The sequence below is a fragment of the Pomacea canaliculata genome, linkage group LG2 (assembly GCF_003073045.1).
Source record: "Pomacea canaliculata isolate SZHN2017 linkage group LG2, ASM307304v1, whole genome shotgun sequence".
Lineage (NCBI taxonomy): Eukaryota > Metazoa > Mollusca > Gastropoda > Architaenioglossa > Ampullariidae > Pomacea > Pomacea canaliculata.
Genome location: NC_037591.1, coordinates 32,292,120 through 32,318,624, shown reverse-complemented (window position 1 = coordinate 32,318,624; position 26,505 = coordinate 32,292,120). Strand labels below are relative to the sequence as shown.

The following is a 26,505-nucleotide window of genomic DNA, read 5'->3' as shown; positions in this document are numbered from 1 at the left end:
CAAGAGACATTGAACCATAAAGCCACATTGGAGATCTCTGTGGCGTTATCTTAATGTTTCTGGTGTCTGGCCCACGGAAAATAATTTACAGCACTTAACAGTATCTCTCTCTCCCTTTCTTTTTGCCCATTTTTTCCTCTTCTTCTGTTTGGTAGTCTTGGTGATAAGATTATGAGAGATCCTGGCTTAGTGTGATCAAGATACTGGCGCCAGGTCTCTGTCGCTGGGAACAATGGCGTTCACCTGTTACCTTTATGCGCCCGTGCGACTTGGGTACCAGGCCTGCACCTGCCGCTAGCACTTGACATGTTTTAACTCTCAAATCCACGCGGATACTTGGTGATATATTGCTGGAATAAAGCAGCTGACCAAGCGTAATGGCAGGCAACAAAATGGACAGGTTTCCTACATGCAGTGTGCTATGGTGTGGAATTATTTAAGGTAACCGTTACCGCTGGTCCCCCGTGTACAATTATAACGAAAAGTGCAGCACGTTTTCTCCTAGCACGAATTCAAATATAACTTAACTGTTAGTGGTGAATGATGACTGCTCCAGACGATTCGCGGATGTATACGTGTGTAAAGTAAACACATCGCTTTGTGGACGATGCCCAGTCTCCTCGAGTGACGTCAGACGAGGTGTAGCCTGACAATCCCGGTGCTTGATGAGGCCTCACGGTGTCAGGGGTGTCATCTTATTAAGGAAGCAGCCATCGCAATTCTTTTTGCTTAACCAGGGCGTATCACTTTACAGGTAGGCACAGTGAGGGGGTTGGGGTGGAGAAGACAGTGTAACACCTGTCGTGTAGCTCTTCGGGCTGTCTACAACAAAGACAAGGGACTGTGTCGCGGCTGTTGACTTCTCGATTCTTTGTTCCCCTTGGAATGGGTGCGTGTGGTGCTGGAGTGCTGGGCTTTGACCCGAGAGACAATACAGCCACTCGCTTGTCCGTACCTATGGCAGCAAGGGCGTTTTACGGCTACTCTTCGGGGTTTTTATGCGTGTTGTAGGAAACAGAGAGGGCTTTGTTAGCTTGTGGGAATGTAACACCTGCATGTGCGTAGGTCTAATCAAGGAGGAGGTAATCGACGTCGTGAGTATTCATAATCCCAACGAAAGCTGCAATGTTGAAATGACAGTGTCCAAAGGTGCAGAGGGTTGTGTTAGGTACGTGAAGTGCAGTCCTTTTCAAAAGGAGCTTATGTTGTGTTTCTTTTCGGTGTTCGCTTCCCCCACCCCCAAACTCTCTCTCTCTCCCCCCCCCCCCTTTTCCTACGAATATTTTTGTGTGTGCTTTTTACCACTTGAATCTCTCCGCAGCTTTGTGCATCGCATCTTACATGTTATAAGCACTTGGCACGTGTCTTCTGTTTCACATTCTATCGCTAAAGTCTTGTACGACTGAGCGATGTCCCTAGTGTCTCGCACGTAGTGGCTGTGTCTTCACGCTGTGAATACCTGTGGCATGTCCTTCAAGCCTTTCCCTGTGCTTTAAACATTGATCACTGCAGCGCCCCCCTTTGCCTTGCCATTAACACGTCGGGTCGTAGATTGCACAGTTCTTTTGTGTGTGTGTGTTCCACGTCCACCAAGAGCGAAAGGAATGAGAAATGTTTGGATCGACGCCATTGTGCGCGGACTCTGGGTTCATCTTACCTAACAGCATTAGATGTGTGTCAGCATTTTCTAATACTGTCAGGTAAAGATGTCCACAGAGTCTGCTGGTCGGCCTGCTTGAGCATTCAGTAGACCTTTGGGATTTTCGTATGCCTTTTTTTGTGTTGGTGACATGCAGCAGTTTCCACAGGATGTTTTTATTTCAGAAGTCCATGAAAGTTGCATTGGGTCGGCCAGTCCAGAGGAGTTGCTTAGTTTTCGGGTAGGTTTAGTGCTGGTAAACTTCCAGCAGTGGCTTTCGCAGTCTTTTACTTCGCAACAGACGGATGGATAAAAACATGTACAGTTTACCCTGCATAAATTGTAAAGTGGGTCTTCTTTTTGAAACTAATCCTGAAGTGTTATTTAAAAGCCATTGTGACCTAGTTGTAAGTGTACCCAACTCAAAACAACAAAGCCTGGAGACAAAACAAGCAAAAAGCCATCTGAACTGTTGAAGACTTTTAGCTAATCTTGTAATTTTATCACCTGAAATCGCCGTTGCGATCTTTAACAGTGGAGGAATTTTAATATCTTTTTATAAGTATGCATTTCCCTATACACGTACGGAATTTGCTTATTTACAGTTGTAGTGAAAGCTATGCAGTGTATATTTCTGTAAATTTAAAACCACGAAGTTTTTTGTTCATGTAAATCATTAGTTTCAAAAATAGAAGAAAACGGAGGAGGAACTCCACGAAAATAAACTCTGGGAGCTGACGTATGTGTAAATGACTTCATCATCATGTAACAGTTTGTAAACGGGCAACTGTATTTTTTAATGGATTAAGAACGACGAAAAGCTTGTTTTTGATGATGGAGTAGTATCTAGAAACATTATGGCGCAAGAGCCAACAGCTGCACCCAAGAAAGGATGTTAAATTTGTCATACTGACGCAAGTGATGTATCGATGCAGAGGCCAAGGAAGACATTTTGCAGAAGATAATGTGAAGATTTTTCTAGCACTGTTTTGGGACATTAAAAGGCCCAAAGAAAATGGTGCACGTTGAATTGTATAAATTGTGACAGAGCAGTGCGTGAGATTTACATTCGTGTCTCTCTCACATAAACTTCTTTGTCACATGCGCGTGATGGCGCTTAAAAGGTCTTCCTGGTGGAGCGTTGCCTTTTTTAATAGGTGAAGAAGCACATTTATTACATAGGTGGGCATAAAACATGCTGCCTAATTATTATCAGGAGTGCTTTGGATCAATATTAATATTTATTTGACCATAGCAATGACGTAGACCACCTTCAATAATGACAGATGACATGTCACAAGAAATGTCAGCGAGTAATTTAATATGTAAAAATAGTAAAATATACCCTTGAAGTGTAGCTCAAACACTTGTAAAAAAATGAAGAAAATGGATAGTCTGCCATCCCAACCCTCTGTGCAATTCAAAGATGTGTGATGTAGAGAGTCGCGGGGTTTTACTCCTGCGCTTTTAGCGAACGAGAAGATAATAACACAGTTCTTTCTTGGCATCGTTTTGTAAAACATAAGCACTCCTGTACCAATATAGGACTGTCCAGTGGCGCAACGGTTAACGCCTGTCACCAATACAGTGAAGATCGGCTGTCCTGGGTTCAGCTATCGCCTCGGGCACGCCGTTCTTTCTCTGCATGTGGTATCTGCCTTGCCGTGATATTGTTACTGGATCGGCATAAAACACCAATTACCCCCTCCTGGCCAAAACCCCAAATTGTATAAAGCACAAGACGTTGGTCATGGGAATAAGGCGCGAGGCTTGTCCGCGCTAGTGAAGAGTAAATTCAAATGAATAACACGAGAAGCCAGACTAATAAGGATCAACGATCCAGCCTGTTCCTGACGCCTGCTCTCCAGCTGTCCTCAGATAAGCCAGATGTGTTGCTGGCCCCTTTTAGCTGGCCAAGTGTTATCTGAAGGAGGCAGATGCGGGAACTGGGTTACAAGGGCTCAGAAATGTGCAAAGGTAGAGTAAGGAAACCAGAGCAAAACAAGGACTAGACGACCGGCTTTACTGGCACACGAGGGATTTTCCTTCCATTTTTTAAGAACCGAAGACATGTACCAGGCGGACATGTAGAATTAGGAAAGAAAACAAAATACCTAAATTTATATTGACAGTTTTGAAATCAGCAATATTTTGTTTTTCTGCGATATGTTGGGCAACCACTCGTGTCAGTAATTATCGTGCAGCGTTAGAGAAAGTTCTAGCCAATGCTCTGCATGAATAGATGATATGTGATGTTAAACAACATAGAGCCAGCGCTGTAAGCGTGGTTAAAAGAAAAAGTTTAACTAGCAGTGTTGAGTGGATTATTTGAAATGCAATCTCTCCATTCTTACACAAACACATTAGGAGGTGATAGGGTGCTAGGATAGCCACTCCTGTCTTCAACAGTTCAGAATTAGATGTATTTCATAGTTGAGCTATTCAGATAATTGTGTTTTCAGCACTCGACTGGAGTCTTTTGTAATCAGTTTCCAGTTGGCTTCTTAAATGACTGGCATCAGTCTTTAAAATAAGCTGACGGGCGAAGGTGGCCGAGTTTTCGTGATGCAAACTTTGTGCTTTATGTCGACAAGGGATTTTGGTCTATAGTTTTTGTACAGTCTCTTTTGGGGGAGTAGGTTGGAGTCCCGGAGTAACAATCACGACGGAGTCGTGCATGTATGTGTTTCTTGGAAGAACGATGTTAAAATGAATCCCGTGTTTCCCTGCCTGTTGTGTCTGACTGACTGCCTCGTTACCATACGCAACAGCAGCACTCACACAGGGAGATTATGGGTCGCGTCGCAAAAAAAAAATCCATCTCCTGATGCTGAGTCAGCAGTTTTTGAGAACCTCCAGCACGTGACGAAGTGTTGTTTTTCGGTGATCATCTCAGGCAGGTGAGTGTTGAACAAAAAAAGGAAAAAAAATGCGACCTGTTTACCCATATTTTGACATTGCATTTTGAGATCGGTGTACAGATATTTCAAATACGTTTCAAAGCAGGAAACTGAACTTTATTTCAAATATGTATTGAAGAATTTTGCGGATTTTTTAAAGATCATTTTAAAATTGTATCTTTGCCATAGTCCTTGTATTTTTATTTCCCGTTTGAGTCATGAAAAACAAAAATTGGCATCCTTTGGAAATCGTTTTTCTCAGAGCTTGTCTTTTTAAAGAATGTGTAGTTGCCGCCACGAGGCGTGTGGCGGCGCTAGTTTTCACATACTGAATATAGTGAGTTTGGGCTGAAGCTGAAGTCACGTGGGAGGCAGAGCTTGGCGCGAGAGTTGAAGCAGTCATGCTAAGCCTTATGTCGTCGCCAAGGGCAGTACGGAGGGGACTGGGGGATTAGCTGGCAGCGTACCACTATACACGGCCAGACCACGGACCAGCCACCTCACCCACGTCCTCCTATGTCAACATCAAAAGATCGTGTATTGTGTGTTAAGGGTCATCTTTAAACATGCATCCCATCCGCCATTTTATGAAATGAACTGCAATTCAAACACGACAAAGAGGCGATGCGGCTTCATGCTTGGAGAAGGTTGAGGAGGAATGCAACTTATCCCATCTTGGAACTTATGTGAGGTTATCACAGATGTGCGCCTTATATTTTGAAGATGTATATCAAACCTCAAATGTGCAGCTAAGGAAGAATAATACTTAGCCCACACATAGTTAATTGTTAATGAAGTCTTTCACTGATAAATTGATGATGTCCAGAATTCTTCATCAGTCAATACATTAGACAAGTACCTATCAGTTTTAATGCGTCTGTAAAGCCAGTGAAAAAAGTGTATAGCCAATTTATATAAATTTGTATCACGAAATTTTAACTAAAGCACATAGAAAAGATCTTGTGATTTTGTCTGTTGTGTAGCATACAGGGGCTTGGTTTGTGTCCTTGCTTTAAACATTTTTTTTTTTAAAGGAAATGTCTTCTATGTGATGAGCACATATTGCCCTTAGGGAACACCAAACAGATGACTAAGTCAGGAATATCATACCTTAACAGGCTTATAACTTTCGAATAGAAACCGGTTTGGATGGGGATGACCTTTTGTCATGGAAAAACACAAAGCGAAAGAAATATGCGCATAAAGCACTTACCAGAATAGGTTAAAAGGTGGGGAATGTGGCTTGTAGTGGTTGTGTCTTGACGGACTGTGTCTTGTGCTGCTTAATGTCAGGTTGGTTCCTGACACCATTGTCACCTGGGTAGACGGGGCTGTCAGGCGGTGGAGTACAAAGCCTGCCTCTACTAAGGTAAAACTGGTGAGGCTAGTTCTGGTTGTTATGATTCATTGCTTCTCAAGCTCGGTTGTGAATACATGCCATCTGTGTTGCTGTCAAGCTTAAATAATCGTAGACTTGAAAAAAAACAACCACCTCATCCTGGCTGAAATTGAAAACAAAAATGTAATTTCTGACTGCCTGCCTCTGTGTTTGTGTGTAACAGTCTAAGGGTGTACTTATTTTGTAACGAATGTACCATAATTTTGTGATTTTGTGTACTTTTTTGGATCAAGAATGAAGAAAAGGGGTTTTAAATTGTATATACATTAGAAGCAACATTTTTTTTTCCTTTTTCTGTATTCCTATCTTTTGGTATGTAAGAAAGGAGAAAACGAAATCCCCACAACCTTGGATAGTTTTTTTCCCTTTAAATGTTGTTGGAGAGGGGCCATCTCTTAGCATCCGTAGCTTCAGTTCGCCCATTTGTCTTCCACCTATCAAGATATAACGCAAGTTTCATGTACCTGGTACCTTTTACACAGATTATGTATGCATACACTTTTTCGGCCAGAGTAAAAGCATGTTTAAGATGTTTTTAAAATGCAAACATTGTGGAATGTATGGATACTCTCTCTCGGTGAGCGTGTGTGTGTACCTGTTTACGCGCCATGTTTTGTTTCCCCTTGTATGGAGCTGGTTTATTGGGTTATATGGGACGCTGTTATCCCAGGAAAGCAGGAATCCAAACTTTTAACCCCTTTAAAGTTGTTTAAAGGATACGGTAAGATAGTTGGTGTTAGCAAGCATCCGTTTTTGTCTGATCCATCTTCTGTCAGTAATATTGTTTTTATTGCATTTATGACTGCGCGGTTTTAATATTTGTAAGCAATTTAATTTATTTGTTTGATGCATCAGTTGCAATTAACCATTATGTAGATCATTATTTGTCTTGAATAATCCTTTTTAAACTTTGTAAAGGGAATACATATTTGTGTTAAGTAAATTAAAAGAAAACTTATTTTCAGATCCAGTTATTATTTGTATAGACCGATCGGAAAGTTATCACGAAAGAAACACCACAAGTGTTACCGTAAACACACTTAGTGAACGTTTCTTGTGGCTCTCCCCTTAAAATGGCACCACCTGCTAAACATTGTTAGCCTTGCTCTCTGAACCAGTCACTAGTCCAGTCAACCCTCCTGTGCTTTTGCCAGATAGGATATAATAAATAATTTTCTCCTCTTTCCACTGTTAGAAGAGCTCATTGCTTGAAAGAGTATACGAAGGAGACTGCATGTAAAATAAGTAGCTGTTTTTTATGTTTATGTTATTTCAGAAACCATAAGAGGCGTTCTAGTCGTGCTATGAATGGTTCTTCTGTACTTTTCTCACAATGTGAAATTTTGAGTAATACTTTAGATATGTGACACAGCAGCTGGTTTTGAGAGAGAGGTGGCGGGGTGGGATGGGGGTTGAAGAAAGTGTAACTTCATGGTAGCTAGGGGAGCAGAGCTTTTGAAGAGCTTCAGTATAACAAAGTTACCAAAAAAAAAAATAATAAAAAAATCGAGCATTTCATTTTTAGAATTGTAGACAATTTGTAAAGCTTTCAAAGGTGGGAGTGCTATGGTCGACGGCGTTATTTGTATCAGTATGTCGTATAGATTACATGTGCATGATCTTTGTTGGCAACCAGGTCAGATAATACAGCACTTAAGGAAACATAATCGAAACAGACGAATGACTACTCACTGCGGACTAATTGTAAATAATTTTACTTCTGTTTTAAATGTTTTTAGAGATCAGAAGCAAAATCGTGTAGCCCAGATGATTTTGTAACTGTTTGTATGAGTGCATTCAAACCAAATAAAACAGGGTTCACTTGCGTCCAAAGTGTATTTTTTGTTGATTTTTAATGTTTGCATCTGTACGTCAGTGTGTTTGATGTTTATTGTCTTGTTTAGTGGATTGTATTCTCCCCAATTTCCAGGCTTCTGACAAACGTGCTGCCGCTTCTTATACAGCATGAAAACGATTCTTTAGATTTGTTAAAACGCATTTTGTTGCATTGGTTGACTGACTGACTCGTTTTAGGAAACAATCGGTACCATTGGCCTTAAAAAAAAAAAAAAAAATAGAGGAAACACACAAAAAGCCCTGTATACACGCAGACTGAAGTCAATGAAAACCATACAAGCAGCTGTACCACCACCTCCAGTAACAATTCAAGATACTGGACTTGACAGGTATCTAAGAAAGAGTTCTCAAAAATACACATACGAATTACAATTATTTATTGGCGCAGGCAGGGACCTAACAGACGGCCACATTTTGAAAGGCTAATCACATTGGTCGACTCCAACAGCTGCCCGCTAGCCGCAGTGAAGGGCACTCTGAAGGCACGCGTGGCCAGGAGGCATTGAAGTAACGAGCAATAAACAAGAAAACATGTGCCGCAATGATCCAGCTGCCATCTTGCAGGATAGAGTGTCGGCAGTCATAAAGCACAGGCAGGAGTACCTTGCGAAGTTTTAAAAAGGGACGTTTAAACGGCCCAGAGAGACACGCGATGTTGACACCAAACAGCCGATCAACAAAGGAGCACAGATTCTGAGATATTAATGAAGATCGTTGAAGACGAAATACATAACCAAACCCAGAGGATGCCCAAACATGGCGCTGCTGGCGGCGTCGACGTGGTGGTAGTGTCTGCTGATACAGAAGTTAGACGTGGGAATGTGCAAAGATCACTGTTGGTTACACTGCGTGGTGAACACTGGCGGTATGACCGAGGCCAATCTTTTGTCAGATGGTAAATCTCGACTGGCTGATGCTAGAAGCTTTGTTTCCACACACCTGTCTCGAATCCTGTTTCACGCGTGTTATGCTTTCCTCTCTTTCTCCCACTTTCTCGTATTTTTTTTTTTTTTCTCTTCAATTCTCTATCTCTCGCAAACAAATACAGAAAGATCTTCACAAATATCACGCAACTAAAATGTATTTTTCTTGAGTGGTGGGGTCCTCATACACTTATGTAATGCATATGAGACTATAGTTTTAATCGCAATGACTCATAACAACCTACACACTGGGCTCGGCGTACAACAGACTAAGGAAGCGTTGAACGTAGGAGTGAAGATGGGGGAAGTTGGGTATCTTGTGTTTTACACTGAGCCACCAACTAACGCGATGCCACGGTAAAGCAACCAGCGTTGTAAACAAATACCACATGCAGAGAAAGAACAGAGTGCCTGGGACAGGATCTGAACCCAGGACAACCAATCCTTACTGGATTGATGCATTCACGACAGGCACTAACCGTTGCGTCACCGGACCGCCCAACATACGAGTGGAAAAAAAAAACAACAAAACAACTAACAAACAGTAAAGCTACACAAGATCTTAGACGGTCTAGTCGTTCTTAACCGCACCCTACCCTATCGTAATGCATGTTGTCTTCGTGCTCCAGTCTCCTAGAGCGTCTTATTCATCAAAGGTATTTGCGGCCTAGGTAACTAGCTAGCCACGGAACAACACAGGGCCTGTGGCAATCACTGAAGGTGAATTCTGATCGCATGACTCGGGCGCATCCGCCGGTCTAGCAGAGCTCGCCTGCTAATTTCTTGCGTCGCCGAGAGGACGACGATCCACGCAGGGAGATACCGGGTGGAACGAGGAGGGCTTTGCATTGTGCGTGTGACAGAGGACATCGGGAACAAATAAGCGGCTGTGCGTCCAGGGACTATTGGATTTCAGAGCTTGATATACCGGGCGCTTTGGATGACTGAATAGATGTCACAGAGAAAGAAAGTGTACTGCGAGGGTAAAGGACAAGGTGGCTTTGTTATTCAAGTGACTAGTCTGTTATAGAGATAACACGTCAGTCAAAGGCGTATTATGCAGGGAGGGAGCTACACCGTGCTGTTCAGCATTTTCTCGTTCAGTTTAAATAATGATCAACAGCTTATTTTTTTTTATTTTTTACTTGAGAATCTCCCATTCAGTTTGTCTGCCTGTCTAAGTTGTGTGCAGAAGACTAACCACATTGTCATAATGATCGTTTTTATTCTCGAATCCAAAGTCATCCACATTATATTTTCTTATTTTTGTTGGAAATCAGAGACACCATCCGTACAACAATACCTAATTTAGGTGTCAGTGTACAGAAGACCTCTAAGCACTTGAAGCATTTCCACAGACTTGTATAAATCACGTGTCTTCACGTGCTTTCATTGCCGGCTGGCAGCCAACTGATCCAGTGCCTTCCCCTGAGTCTCTAGATTGACAATGAAAATCTCGAGCTCTGTAGAGCAATTGGCAAAGTTCGTGTCCGCATGTGAAAAGCGTAACCTTTTGTTGACCTCAACGTATATCGATTTTGATGACGTGTCTGTTGTACCACCTCTCCGCTTCCTCAGGTGAAAAAACTGTTCTGTGTGTCGGATTCTTTCTTTCTTTCTCTTTTAGCAGGGTAGCAGGACTGGGAGAGGTGTGAGCTAGTCACCAGATATCTGAGGCAACAGAATAAAAATATTTTCAATCACCTACTCTCATAGTTTCGTTAATTATGATGAAGACTTATTAACAAAGGCAGAGACACTGAACGACAGTTCTCTATAACGTCGAGAGATATCGTTGACTGTTCCATCACCCACAATGTCTGATCATTCAGCCCTCATGTTATGCTATCCTTAAAATACAATGACTCCTGTAATAATTTTAATATATTTTCTACTATTTGTACGTTGGAAAAAGTCCTGCGGGCAACATAAAGTATACTGCCATCATTAAAAAATAAAGCCCCACTGGAGTGGCGTCCCTATTTGTTCAGATGTAAAGAAAGCAAGTGAAGTAAGACAGCATTGGTTACTTGTTTGAACATGCGTGTCGGGTAGCTTGGAGTGAAATAGGGGTGTGAGAGGGTGCAGATGTATGCATATGTATAGTGATTGTTGTAAATCAAAACCATTTTCGTGAAGAATGGGAAGCTACTGGGGAGAGGCATAAAAAGAAATGTAAATGTCAACGACTTTTATCTTGGGTTAGGGATCATAATTTAGCAAAAATGCGTTTCTATTTGGTGACTCGTCAGTTATGTCCTGGCAGCAGGAATATTAACTGCTAACACGCTGTGCTCAACCAAACGTTGAAACGAAAGAGTCCAAACAATAACATTTGGAATGGTAAATTACTGAACTTTTATATAGCCAGTAAATGTTTAGAACAGATACCCAGAAAGGACACTATGGTGGATAGGGTAATATTAAACAATAATTTTAAACCTCATTACCTGCGGGATCAGCTCTCTAGTCTAAGTGGAAGACGTGCGTGCGCGTTCGATACGTCCGTGTTTTACCCTGGAGCCTGCTTGTATTAGAAATCACACACTGATTCAAAGTGGGGAAAAAACCCAAAAACTTAGCGAATGAGAGGTTATCTGGGACAGTTCCTAGCGGCAAACTGGTGCCCCGCAGAGACGCACCAATAAACAGCAGTCCTTGGGCTTTTGATTGCCTCCTCTCTTGGCATGTTAATTTAGAAGCACGCAGAGGAGTAACAACTGTGCGAGGCCAAGAGCTTTTGAGGGTTTCTGTAAAGTTTTGAAACAAACCGATGTAAAGATAAACACGACTTTGTATGTTCTCGCTGGCAATGTTTATTTTTACATCGGCAGGGAGATCTTTTGGATCGCGTGTGATGTCGAAGAAACTGTTAGCCTAAACCATGACACCAGGACTGTGCGGAGGTGAATTCGAGTGGTTTTTTTTTTTTTTTTCTCCCCCGGAAGTATGCAGTCCCACACGGCATTTAGAGATTGACTTTGATTCTTCGTTCCTTCAGAGACTAATGCCATACGAGGCATCATCGTCCTAGCTGTTACCATGTCGTAGTGTCTTCGTTCACAACTGCATTTTATTTTTTTCTATTTCATGTCTACGTCGTTCAGTCAGGGCTAAACTTGCGAAGTTTCCACTGCCTTGTCGGAAAAAATGTCCCGAGGTGAAAATAATTTTCTAGAAATTAAAATAAAATTATTTTCCTTTCACAATAAAAGTAGAGCTGGAAACATGTATGTATTTGAGATTAAATAAATAATAATTAAAAAAAGACAGTCTTGTAAGTCAAAATACAGCCATGCGCCGCATAGCGACGTTTTGGTCAAAGACGGACCGCATATACTATGGAGGTCCGAGAGGATTACCTATACGATGATGAGGAGCAGTAGGAAGATAAATGTGTGGAAATTGCCTAACGACAAATCTTTCAGGACGGATCCCGGTCGTTAAGAGACGTGTGATGTAGCTGGGGTATTTTTCAACATCGAGACGTCCACCCATCGATCCACACGACGTATGCAGCTCAGAGGACGTCCGGATCATTTGCCCGGTAATGGTCATAGATCTTTGCGTCAGTGATCGCACAACGAGAATTTTTGGGTTGAGGCGGGGCTGTGGTTTTCTAAGCCTCAAACCGCGACTCTGCTGGAAGTACACGCTTATATTCAAAGTATAATTGGCTTAAATCGGGTGCACAGCATGACAGATGGATTGAAGCCGGGTGGACTTTGATGGCACTCATTGTTACCATATCCTACCCCACTTTTCTTCACACCGTCAGGACTGTGGGTATGTGGTGACCATGGGCAAACGGAAAAGAGGAATAGGCGATATCGAAAAAGGGCAAACAATACAATGCAATGATAGATCCAGTTTGTTTAGTTATTACCCCTGAACTCTTTTTTGCTGTCAACTAATGGGTTTTTTTGTGTATTCTTTCCTTCGAGTTCCTTCCTTTGTACTTTTATCTTCCTTTTCTCATTCTAGGCGTGGCAACAGTGTACGTCTACAAAAGGAATTATTACGGAGTGGCTGTTGCGTGCATTTTGAAAACCTTAAGATTCTCGTATGTACAATTATTTAAGTCTAGTTAAACATTTGTAAGCACAGTTGTTATTTTCACAGTTGCTTGCACGATAAAATGGCTGTGACGAGAAGAGCGTTCAAATACTGTAGGCTAAACAATTTTTTGTGTGAAGATAGTAAAAGATCTTTATTGCCAACGTTTTTAATGTCCACTATGCTCAGTAAAATAAAATGACTAATCGTAGGCGGTGGGCGCAGTTTGGAGAACAGGGTTGCACAACACATTTCTAATTTTAAACACCTTTTTGCCGTAGATCGGTTTAGATAATCAGTTTTATACAAACAGTGCATAGCACAATTAAAGAACTTTAAAAATTAAAATAGTTTTAATTGAGATAAAGCAGACTTTCGTGTTCGTCATACATTTCTGGCATACGCTTGTGCGACGCATCTGAATGACAGAGAAGCATAAAAAATGTTTCTAAATTTGCTTCTTTAGAACAGTTTCAAGTTTTAGAAACGTGTTGTGTAACTAGCTCCAGGTCTTATGAATAATGATAACAAAAGTGGTTTGTAAAGCGGATCCTTGTTAATCATTTGTCTGCTAGCGGCGATTTAAGTTGCTCGTTAAAGTGACAAGGACTGGTTTTCTTTTTCATTCAGACACGTAATTTTTCCGCCGAGGCAAGTAATTTCGCGAGCTGAGCATCTCCTCCCCTCACCCCAACATCCTAAATAAACTGCAGCTCTCGTCCACCTTTGTACTGGTCTCATTAGCCGCACAGTAAGTGATGGCTTGATGATGCCCTCAAGCCCAGACCCAAGAACTGTTTTGTGTCCTCGTGTAACGTGAGCGCAGTTCAAGCCAGCGTGCTTTGAGATCCCAATCACAGCAACACAGTCCTGTAGACCGTAGTTTACCCGGAATCCATTGAGCTTGTGGCAGCACTGTGCAAACACGCCACACACGCGCGTCGGCGTCAACCTCCCGCTACCACCACCACCCACGCCACCACCACCACCACCACCACCACCACCACCGCCACCACTGCCAACACCATTTTATATCGGTCGGAGTGTCTTATTGAAATTCCGGATCCACAAGGAAGGACAGACGCGACAGGGTCGCTGGACAAACAGGATGGCACGCTAAAAAAGTAGATAACAAGGAATGATGGCTGAATGGGTGGATTGAGGGTGGGTTAGTAAAGAGGGTGTCAGGAGATGAAGCAGGTGCAAGCACTGCACTGGTTTAGTTGGGAGTCGGAGGCGTTTGTTTGGGTGGGGCAGATATGTAAAGTAAAAACAAGCGAGGACTTCAAATACCATAAAAGCGTCCACGTCTGAGTACTATAATTCTGGAATTAATGTGATCCAGAATAGTTGTCGGTTCGTGCCATCTATACAGCCCTGCGGCAAAATAAGGTGCACAAACAATCGCCTCGGCCAATACCAGTCCACACACACACGGTACAGTTTCACGTGCAAACACATCCTTCGCGAATTCCAATTCTCCATTACGTAGATATCGTTCGTTAATGGTTTTTGGATTGGGGATTACAAACTTGGGAAGGACTCGTTTATAGGAATCCTGTAAAACTGTATTATTCTTACCATCAGATCGGACTGGGTAGTCCCTGAAACCAGGCGTAAATAAACAGACGAACATTAAACTTAGTACATAATCTGTATGTAGATGTATTTTTGGCCGTATGATGCATGGTGATGACGCACCATTAGGCCTGTACGAATGTCTGCGGTCCCGGGTACATTCCTCCGTCAGTAGTCAGCGTTCAAACAGCGGCACCACCCTGAACAAACACTCAGGCTGCAGCACGGCAGCTGAGCGGCACCCCGAGCTCACCCCATCCCCCCCGCCAGCGGCTGCTGCTTTATTGGGGTGTCCCCTCGGGTAGCAGCGAGCGCGCAGCCCAATCAACACCGGTTAGCGAAGTTTTTGTTTCAAACTCGCTGCACATTTGCATTTCTGCACACTTTTCTGTTACTAAAACGGAACAGGCTTTTACATGATGAATGTATTCTAGAATTCTAAATGTTTACATAACCCAGGGTTAGGTGTGCCTTGTAAGAGACTGTGTTTTAGAGTGTTGGAACGTGACCTAAGATGTCACAAGAATGCCGAATTGTGTACATTCACAAGTATACATACGTCTTGAACTTTGGACCACTTTTGTTTTAGAATGCCCGTGTGCCAAGAGTGATAGTGAAAGTCGAAGTGCTGTAAAGTTGTGCAGTTTTTATTTATTTATTTGTGTGTGTGTGTGTGTGGTAAAGTATGTGCTACATTGCCACGTGTCTATTTACCTGATTTCTGCTTTTTTTGTGAATCCATAACTCTCCCCTTGAAGCGCGTTCGTCTTTTACTGCCGTGATATAGCCTCAGTTGCTGGCACAGCGTTAAAAACAAACAAACAAAAAACAAAAAAAAAAAAACAAACAAAAAACAAAGTATGTAGGTGTCATTATTATCCATCTTTTGACTGGTGCTAGCTGGTCACCAGATAAGCTGGTCACTCAGTGGAGCCGACTTGCCGGTACCTATCGTTGTAGGGCAGCGGTTCTCAACCTTTTACATGTGACGACCCCCCTGACGAACACCGGTACGTCCGCGACCCCCTTAGCCAGCTAGGTCGGTGGAAGAGCGGGGGGGGGGGGGGAGGGAGCCCTAGCTAACGTCGAACGCCGCGTCGAAGAAATCAATACAAATCAACAACGGAAGAACAAAGTTCGTATCTGCAAGAAGTATAACTGTTAATGAAATGTTACTAAAGCAAATTCTGCGGTGCTAATAAATATTATTTTATTGGACACTCTCTTTGATTAATGAGAAGGTTGAGCCTGCTTGCTGTTGCATAGAGAAGCGAACCTGTGTGCGATGTTCGTACCCACTGCTATTCGCAACTCAGCCTCTGCGTCCACACGATTTCTGTATTTCGACTTCAGTGCTGCCAATGCTGAAAATCCTTGCTCACACATATATGAAGTTGAAAATGGCAGCAGAACTTTCATTGCTTTCTCAGAAAGCACCGTTGACGCTAATCCAGAATGTTGGCACTGGTGTTGTTTGGAAGACCATTTTCAGGGATTGGTCACTTGAAAGGTCGATGAGCTGCTCTTCTTCTTCCGTGGACAACCCGCTTGTGCTAGGATCAGCCAGAAATGGATTACGAATACAATCGTATTTAGTCACATCAATTTCAGCGAAGTAATGCTGAAACCTTTCTTGCAGTCCGTTTAGATGGGCAATAATTACATTCTTCACCTGATCAAGTTGTTAGCCTTGCACTTACACAAGCACGGAAACATATCAAAAATATTTTCTTGGCGTATCTTTTGCGTCCACAACGAAATGTTTCGGACGAAAGCATTCATCTTGTCAGTTGTTTGTAATATGGTGGTGTCTTTCCCTTGTCTGGTCATCGCCTTCTGTCAGGGACCTATAGAGTACTAGGACTGAGCAGTGAGCACGTGCGAATGAAAGGGTGTGAATGATGGACGTTTCCTGAATGCGTGCCTTTTAGATGTTTAAAAAAAAAAAGAGAGGTGTGACTGGAGAGGGAGAGGGGAGTCAGCGATGAGAGATTGGGGGAGAGAGAGGGCAAAAGGCGAGAGGAGGGAGATTGGAGGCTTAATTGTTGAGAGGGGGATTGTGTTTTGAGTTTTGGAAGTGAGAAGTCACTGCATGCCGAGACAGTGTACTTGAATAGGGAGAAGACATTTGGAGTTTGATCGCCCTCACCACTCGGTTACACAATGTAAACTAATTTCACTAATACCGGTATAAGAAACTTTTTTAAAAAATGACCACCTTCGCGACCCCCTTGTAGGCACGTCGCGACCCCCCAGGGGGTCGCGACCCACAGGTTGAGAACCGCTGTTGTAGGGGTCTGACTAAATGCAGCATCAGTGGTGACCCCGCTTCGTATGAAATTGTTGACTTTGTGTGCCTTGTAAGAGAATTGGAGCAGTTTAGTTTCAAATGTCTGGATCCGTCTTTCCGTCTCGGCATGCGAGGTCTGAAAGAGTTCCGCAGCGCTTTTGTCTGGAAGCTTGTTCAGGTCAAAGCGATTTCAGGGTCTGGATGCACCGCGTTCCACCTCCAGTTTAGGAGTGTAAAAATAATAGAGACAATACCGGCAGCTTTCATGAGTTTGCTACGTGTCAATTATGCGCTTTCGATTTCCTGCCACCGTTTATCTGGAAAACAATCACATGCAATCATTTCCATCGTGATCTTACACAAATGGGAAAAGTTTGAATGTTGGGAGTGCGGGCATTGAAGCAGATATCTCTAGATGCACGAGTATGAATGCGTGATTGTGTTTGAATACAAAAGTATCATCGCAAGTATATGGTATATACATATCTTTGATTGTGTGTGCTCAGGTTTGTGTTGTCTCTGTATGTTTGTGAGTAGTGTTTATTTAAGTGTATGTGTGTTAAAGTGAGTGTGTATCTGAGATCGATCAGACAAATCAGTTATATGCTTAAGGCGCTGACATAACGAGAGAGCGGAAGAAAAGAATGGTACGACGCCATCTTTCCACAAGCACGCGACCGGTCCTCCAGCTTCTCTTGCTGCTGTATAAGGTAACAGAGAGGCTTGGTCACGTGACACCGTTAACGGAGGGCGGAATGTCTCTCACCCTTCCAACCCCCTTTTGACAAACACAGAGACAGCGATCGTGGAAAACAACCCGATTAAGTGCACGCCCCCAGAAAACACGCACTCGTGCTTTCAACTGCGCCCTTCATGTTCCTTGTTCACCCGTGCCTTTTAATGCCCCCGTCTTCTACTCGTTTTTTTTTTTTTCGTTTTTTTTTTCTTCACTGCCTTGCTGTCCATAATTACAAACCCCACCCTTCGGGTACAGCCATTTTGGAATGTTATACCTGGCTGATGAATTAATAGACAAAAAAAATAAAAATAAATAAATAAAGCAATTCTCTGAACTTAGCACACTGCTCGAGGAAAAGGTTAGAGAACAATGACGCAGCGCCTTTACCTGCGCTGCAACCCGATGCTGACAAATTATTGAGTTACATACACACTGTAGGTCTGGGTTATGATAAAGATAATTGTGGGTATAAGCTGCTTGTATACGGGTATAGATTTAGCTTGTAAGGAGCGGACTGAGCTTGGATAGGCAGAGGGGTAGGGGTGAGCTATAAGATGCAAGTCGTCCTCCCTATCCGGCTCCATGGCGCGAGGAGAGGAGGTAGAGTGTATGTCCCCCTCTCTTCGCGCGTTGGAGCCGTTTGATTGGCGAGGTGTTTAAACACAGGATCCCGTCATATCTCGACTGGCGGCAAGGTGTGCGTCACGTCACTGTACACGCACAGGTGGGGTGGGTAGTGGGGAATCGTGTAACGTGTCAGGAAAAGTGTGATACGACAGTTGAAGCGGTGGGGATGGTGGTCGCAGTGCTGCTGTAAAGCTGTGGCCGCTGTTATGTGTAGTAGATTTTTATTTTATTTATTCATTTTTTTGCAGGGTTAATGAAAGATATGCAGTCTTTTCGAATTCCTTTAGATGACTGGCTTGCGGCCTGGAACGCAGACCGCCAAGGCACCTTTAGGTCTAATGCACTTTGTAGCTAGGAATAGGATGAACTGTCGTGTACCACGGACATGTATGAGAATATACCGAGTAAAGAGGGGGTGGGGAGGAATTGGAACATAGACTGTATTGAAGAAGAAGCGGAAAAACGCTGCTCACGTACACGTGACTGATAACTAAATGCTAAATTGCAGCTGAGTTCATCGTATAGTACATTCACGTCCTAACAAATGGGTGTGAAAGAGCACTCCCACCTGCGATTAGCCAACATCGATTGGAAATTTTATTTATGAAGGGTTTCGCTGATTCACCTTCAGCATAAAAGAGAGCTCGCCCAAAGCCATATCCTGATTGTGCACAAGGCCCTTCTCCTCCCCCATTAACCAACCTGCCCGGATGCCCCTACATTCTCTGTTTGTGCTGATGGTTATTTTCTTCTTTTTGTTTTTAAATCCAAGGTCACACTTTAAAATTAATTAAAGTTTGTACTTTAGAGAAGAAATACTGAATGTTATTGTTGAATGTGTATGCGAACACTGCTAGGATAGAGTGCGTTGATTAAAAAAAACCCAACAAAAACAATAATTAATCAGGGCATTGTTGTATAAACTCTGGTTACCATTGTAGTCTTTCTCTCTCTGTGTTTAATGACAACAATCCACACAGCCTGCACAGAATGCTGAGGAATTGTTTACCCGTGTTCACCTGGAAACATCTAATTTTGCAGTGCTCGCTACTTTTGTTTACCTCACACTTACTTCACCTCAAAAGAGCACGCCCTAGGCCCTTAAAAGAAAGAGGGCGCGACCGCCGCTGGAATGTTTGTCAGGTGAAAAGGTCGCTTTGGTGAGTGGTTGTAACGCCCGTCAGCATCGAGTCTACACGGCATATCTAGTCACTTCCCAGACAGTTCCACCCGACACTTCCATCCCGACCCTCCATCATGCGAGGTAGGGTCAGCATTGCCGACAGAAAATGTCCTCCGTCTCACGTACAGACGCCGTAATCTTTTGAAACACGTGTTAACAGGATTTTGTTTAAAAGGGAACAGGACAGTGAAAACTTTATGAGCTGATTCAACAACAGCAACAACAATTTTTACCAGTTTGTCACATCGCATCTTTAGTGCAACATTCAATTTATTACTGTAATTAAAATAAATGAAAAGATACACACAGAAAAAGAACACAAACAAACACGCGCTCATGTAACAGAGGATGAGAGATTGTAAAACGATAAAGATATTTTCTCAGTTCCCTAGACGCAGACTTCTGTAATCTCTAGCCAAGCCACCTTCCCCAGTATGTCTGTAAGAGACCTAGAACCTCTTTGTGTGGGCAGACGCCTGGTGAAAGACGATCGAGTCTCACCCATTCTTTCGACTTTGGTGGCCGTTGTTGCCGGATCCTCGTGTCAGAATCTCTTCTAATGCGCAGGTGAAATTCCTGTTGTGCCGGATGACTAGGCTGTTAACCAGACCCCGGCAGCCAGTGAACTGCCAGGCACGCAGCTACATAGCACAAGTCTTTGATCAGGAGCACATTGGCTCCGTTTATGTAGGTCTGTGGAGCGACAGGCACACACACACAACTAGCTGTATTCTAGTAAGACCACGGACTTGCATCACCTGGTGTGGAAGTGGATAAAAACCTAAACCGAAATTGTTTTTTCACAATTGCATTCTACTACAAAGCAGTATGAAACACCTCTTTTACTCAGTATATAAACCATATAAAGAAATGAGAGAACGCTTAAAAATAAATCCAAAGTGTATGCTGAAGTCGACTTCATATATCTTTAAAAAGAACTTTTCACGAACCGTAATTACGAAGCGAGGACACTTAGACCTGGGGCAACATGGGGAACTCAAGGATACGCGTCTTATTTCCGAGGTTATAAAGCGGTGTTCGGAACCCGCAGATGATGGTTTACCCCATAGAGCTGTAGTTATCAAGTGACAAGAATGCCTTAGGTTAAAACAACAACAACAATAATAAAACAACACGAAGTATGTGTATGGGGTCTGGGCATTGTAACTACGAAAACAAAACTCTTTTCCTTCAGTTCCCGACTTTGCCCTGGGGAAAAGACTTACTCTCGCTTTACAACTGCAGCTCCAGGTCATTATATTTCTTTACCTTTTGGAAGAATGATGTTTAAAATGAATCTTTTCAGGTCCACCGGCGTGCACAACGCTTGTCAAGTGACTAGGTTTAGTTCACAACAAGATACTAGTTTGTCATACAACTGGCTTTAGTTTATTACGAGATTTTAATTAATTATTAAGCGACTGGGCTTAATTCCTCACAAAGTACTAACTGACCTCAAGCCCGAGGGAATGGTGCTGTTCATAACATTAGAATTTCGCAGTTCTCACCTGCATCTTTGAGTGTTCGTTCATCTCACAAACCTAAGCTTGGTTTTGTGGAAATACTTTATTAACTTGAGTTTGAAGCTGTCATATTAGCTGCATTCTTAGACGACATTAAGTTAAACATTAAGTCAGTTCACGGGTGTTTTCTTTCTCCCTTCCCCCACCATCCTACTAAGAAAAGGTATATAAAAAAATAGAAAATCCCATTTCATTTTATGAACAATCACACTTCTATGTTCTATTAACCTGTCAGCAACTTTAAACTTTTACGTCGTTGCTTGAATCTGGTTGAATCAGGAAATTAATGGCAATCCCAGGAACGGGTGTGTCGGTGGGTGTGGGAGGGAATGTGGGCGATGTTAGACATACTTGAGCAGTTTTTTGTTCCTTCTTCGTAGGTTTTGTCTTTTATTCCCATCTTTCTCGTTTTTATGTCTTTCCTTTTAGTGACAAAGCGTGCGTATATGAGACGAATAAGTATGGGCCTTTCCGTAGTTATACTTAGTGGCGAGACCATGGGAGGCGATGGTCAGTGGAGCTGGACATTACAGAAGCTCAATGTTTGTCTTCACAATCAGACCATTTTGCTTGCATTCCTCTCCATCTGTTAAATGAATCCACTCACTGTATTGATATTCGTTACCGTTGCTGCCACCGCCTGGTGGGCTACTATATTTGTAGATATTACTTTGTCGTATTCATTTTAAAAAGAGCGGAAGTGTTGCTAACCACAAAACTTCTAGTATATCAGCTATTAGGTGCAAAGCTCTTATTAATCAGGTCTCATTTCGGGGTTCGTAAGTGCGTCCGGTTACTCATTCTCCTCCGCACACAAAATGAACAAGTGATAGAAAGAATCAAACTTTATTGCAAACTATTTTAAGAAAGTTTTTTTTCATGCGTGTGTTTGTGTGTGTTTAATGTATTTGTGTAGGTGTTTTATATAAATATAATATGTGTGGGTGAGGTGAATTTAGTATAAAAAAAAATTGAGGTAGGGAAGTTAGCTGCTTAGAGACTCACCTGACCACTTTCCGAAGTTTTTGTAGACGTGGATAGACATTGGGAAAATAAATTGTCATGCTGGCAGACAGGCAGGTTGAGAAAGTCGTTAGTTTATCTTGATCAATGTATAGCCCGTAGCATTGTGCAATGCTAGCATGTCGCCATATCGCCACTGACGGCGGACGTGCGGGACAGCACAGTGCTCGTGCACATGCTCATCAAAACACCTGCAGAGGGGAGTGGTGCACTGTGCAAACAGCCTACCTGCACCAGGACGTGCTCATGCTCGTGACGTGTCTGGCTGTGTGCTCACACAACATGTAAACAGCACCTACAGACAACCTGGCTTTGCTTCACAGGGTGGTGTGTGTGTGTGAGAGAGAGTGTGTGTAAGATAAAGAGTGAGAGTGTATAGATGTGAGAGAGGGGAGATAAGAATCTACGCCTCAATATTGGTAAAAATGGAGTGAAGGACGTTAACGTGAATCAGTAGAATACTCATTGAAATAATTAATTAGATTATTTTGAATGATATCTGACTTTTTAAAATAATCAATGGGGTTATCAAGACTATGTGTTTAGATTAAGTAAAAGGTTTTGGTGCTGTTTTGCCATCGCTAAAAATAAAAGATTACTTTAAAATATATCTACACTCTATGAGATCAAATATATAATATTGTACTATGTTTATATGTTGCATTATTTTTAGTTAATTTTCGCTCTTCCAGCGAGAAACCCGTATGATCCCCTTTCTTTAATTCTACAAGTCCCTCGACAGTAAAATCGCATTTTAGTTTCGAGCGACAGTCGACTGTCGTATCTGCCAATCGTTGTACTATACCCTCACCTGAGTGCTGTGATTTCGCGGGACATTTAATGTTGTACCAAGTTATCTTCTTTAGATTTATCCTTCATCCCTGGTCGCTGGTTTTATTGTGAATTAAAAAAAATTCACGATGGTGTCTTTGCTTTAATACTGGACATAACTCATGCAGATAGTTCTGACTAATGCTGGTATGGCATTCTTGTAGTCTTTCGATATTCTGCATTTTTAAAATTCGTGACAGGGGTGAGTTACAAATATTTCAAACGTACTTTTGACCATATATCCTAAACTTTGTAGAACACACAGACGTTTGCATATTCCCGTAGAAGTGTTCATGCCGGAGGTGTTCCTTTCCTATTCTGCCTACATCTCTGCTATATTTGTATGTATATAATATTTTCTATTGTGTATGTGCTCGTGCATTCTTGTTAGTAGCGCAGAAAATACTTTTCAAGCTTGATATATTTGTCTGTTCAGGATGAAATTAAAGAGTCCCGTCGCCTGCTGCTCAAGCAGCACAAGGAGCAGGCTTGCAATCCCCGACGCATGGAGACCCTGCGGACCAAGTTCATTGATCAGGCCAAGAGCTACTTCGGTGTACCCTACGCTCGCAAATACTGGAGCAAAGACTGTAAGTAGCCATCTGTGTTGTGTCCTCCTCCTCCTCCTCCTCCTCCTCCTCCATCCTCCATCCTCAATCATCATCAGGTCCACTGGATACCGGTGTTGTTGTCTTGGGTTGTCTTGCACATAATCTGGAATTCAAGATTCGCATAAAATTTCACAGTAAAATATGCAAAAGAAAGTAAATCAGAGTTAGGTCAAGAGGTCAGGTGACATACACCATTGGTCATCATATATAACATCCATTTTTTCGGTAAAATTAGTCTAGGTAACATTTCATAGATTCCGTTCTACACGAAACACGTGATGGATAAGCAAACACCTCCTGCAAGATGAGCATTTGGAAAAAGAATGGAGTATATAATAATAATTACATATTTCATCGAGATTTCAACAGAGAAGCCTGGGTGAAGGTCGACCTCATGCTTAGGTAGTGAGGACCTAGTTACCTTGCCCACTAACAAAGATACTCTAGGTCGTACTGAACACATTCCACTCTGTGGAATTCAAAAATGGGAGAGAAGCTCGTATAAGAGGCTAAACGGTATTGGGAAAAAGGGTTCGCGCGAATCAGTCTTTCCTTAGGAGTAATCTTTTGCCAATCTTTCTCTTTTTTAAAATAAAAAAAATCAATTCACTAACTCTTTGACTGCACGATAATGTTTCTGACTAAGTGCATTTTGGCCTGTTGTTATTTGAGAGATTCCGGCAAAGCACTCACAAAAATGTTATTTTTTAAAAATTCTAGCGATTCAGATAACATGATTTCCGGTGCATTCAGGCTATTTCGTTCGCTTTCTCATTTCTAGCGATCATATGTGTACTTACAAGTACACTTACTCCACAAATGTATGTAATGTCATTTATCTGCAATTTACCAAAAAATATAGAGCGATTTGTTGGCATTTCACAAGGCTGCTAGTATGGTGGAATAATCCCAGTATTCTGAAACTCTCTCTCTCTTATTTCCCTACTCCTCAGTGCGAGCGCGTTGTTTCACTTTCTACACGTGACCCTACAAACATTCTGCAGGAAGAGAGAAAGAGAATTTTCAGGTCTACTGCTGTTTTTTTTTTTTTTGTTTTTTTTCGGAAAACTGATCATCAGCGGTGAGGTCTGCAGTGACAAGGTACTTTAATCATTTTGGCCTTTTGGGTGTGTCGATACAATGACGGAGTCTTCAGACAGTTAATGCGACAGGTGACCGGTCGTGAACTGGTTACAACACTCGTATGTCACCTGCAGGTCAGTCTCGGGACACTGTACGTGACGCCTGTTCGCAGTGCCGTCCATCGGTGGTTTTATTCCGGACACTCTGGTTTCATTATCCCCTCGCTCTCCCCTCAGTGCGAAAATCACTTCTAGGTGGAAAAAAAAAAAAAAAAAGCAGCTAACAAACCAACCAAGTGATCGCATACACGCCCCTCCAACACACACACTCTTTTTCTCTCAGTGTCATGCTGACGTTGTGGTTGGCTTGATACTTGTCTTCTTATACGAAGGCAGCATTCTTATATAAAGAGATACGTGGAACTAAATCACTAGACCTACTGCAAAATACCACACCATCTACTAGCCTCGGATCGGCTTTGTCTTTTTCGTTTTTCTCTCTCTCCCACTCGCACAGATTGTATGCAAACTGTCTGTAGAATTAAAAACACAGTCTCTATCTCTCTTTGCTGTGCTCATCTGTTTCTTTAGCTAAAATTTATAACCATTTTCTCCTTCAATGTAAGAGCTCCGAAATGATTTAATGGGCTGATAAGACTGCGGGATATCCTGCTGCTTCGTACAATGAAAGGTAGAGAAAGACGGCAGTGAGCGCCGGACATCTTACAACGTGTAAAAGTCTATCACATCCAGTAAATTATCCCACTTTCAGAAAGCCTTTCTTCGCGGTTGCACATTTTGAGTGTCATTGCAGCTGTTTGAAAAAAGGTTTGAAAAAAGACTGACACATGTTTAAAAAAAAAACAGAAAGAAAATAGCAAATCAAAATAAACTAGAAGACAGTTAAAATTAATGGAGTAAGGAAAGAAGTAAAAACAGTAAACACATGGGCAACAACAACCGGAACTAGAAGGATAGATAAGTGTAGCTCGCGTCTGAAGGGAGGGGACTTCAGAAGCCTCTGACACCTGTGTGTATTTTCATTTCTTTCTTTAAGATGTCACTTGAAGCAAATAGTTAGCTAAGAAGATTGCAAAATTCATTCTTTCCTCTTAGCAGTACCTCTGTATCACCTGGATTGAGCAGCTTAGCTTTGACGGTGTCATCGTCGGTTGACTTTCATCCCTGTGTACCGTTCTTTCCACCTCTTCCCATAGCACTGGTCGGTCTGTAGGTACGCAGGTTTTATTCTGGTTGTTTTGAAGGATTTTAGGATCTGTCTTGGGCTGGAAGTTTTACAAGTCTTTGCTAAATTTACCCGCTGATCCTTTCCACAACTGGTAGACGTCTGGACCGACGTTGGCATTCCAGTCACCGGATGTCCATTTTGTCTTTATAATCCTGTCTAGCTGTTGATAAAAGTCTTCTGCTTCGTCCTCTTCGTGTGTGGAAGTGGGAGCATATACATAAGCAACAGCGACATTGTGAGGCTATCGTTGTGTGCCTCTACATGTGGTACATGAGATGTTTTGAAAACTGTGCCTGTGCCTTACTCTGTCCACCTGCCTTTCTGTCCATCCATTCGCTTATGTCTTCTATTACTCCTTTTATTCTGTGTCTCTTTCATTAACATAGAAGCTTGGAACTGGACTGACGCGTTTCCTTTTGACAAAGATCTTGTCCTTGCTAGTCATCTCTTGAAATCATTAAAATGAGATAAGGGTGTGCCGCAGTGGACTCTCTTTGTTGTAGTTTTGCTTTTGCTTTCGCTTTGTAATTTATTTAGTGTTAAATTTGTTTGTTTGGGTCCTTTGTCCCATCAGTCAGACACACACATGTCTTTTTCAAAACATGCATTTATGCTGTATATAATTTACATTCGCTATGTTTTACTTCATCACACTAGCAGTGTGTCAGATGACATCAATTGGATTCGGGCTTGTATAATTAATAAACATTTGTATTCCTGCTTTTGTGTTTTGATCGGCAGCGCCGGAGTACAACTCGCCCAAGTTCTTGGACTGCTGCGGGCTGATACGCCAGGTGATGTGGGATCTGGAGGCAGACTTCGGCTTCCGCATCGGCCCGTGGAACCAGGCCTACATGTACGACACCCTGCCGATCAGTCGCGACATCAGCCAGATGCGGCCTGGCGACCTGGTGTTCATGTCTGGCGTCTACACCAACAAGAAAAGTGAGTGCTGTGTATTTGCGGGAAAGTTCAGGTGGAGTCAACTCGTGCAG

General features: G+C 42.4%; 1 protein-coding gene across 2 annotated transcripts in view; it reads left to right on the top strand.

The window, feature by feature from the left end:
- Positions 1 to 26,505, top strand: part of LOC112558342 — an 88,316-nt gene that overhangs the window by 17,838 nt on the left and 43,973 nt on the right. For both annotated transcript variants that reach the window (XM_025228790.1, XM_025228791.1), the window contains exons 2-3: positions 23,005 to 23,158; positions 26,252 to 26,455. In XM_025228790.1, coding sequence (XP_025084575.1) covers positions 23,005 to 23,158; positions 26,252 to 26,455 — 358 coding nt within the window. The remainder of the gene's footprint in view (positions 1 to 23,004; positions 23,159 to 26,251; positions 26,456 to 26,505) is intronic.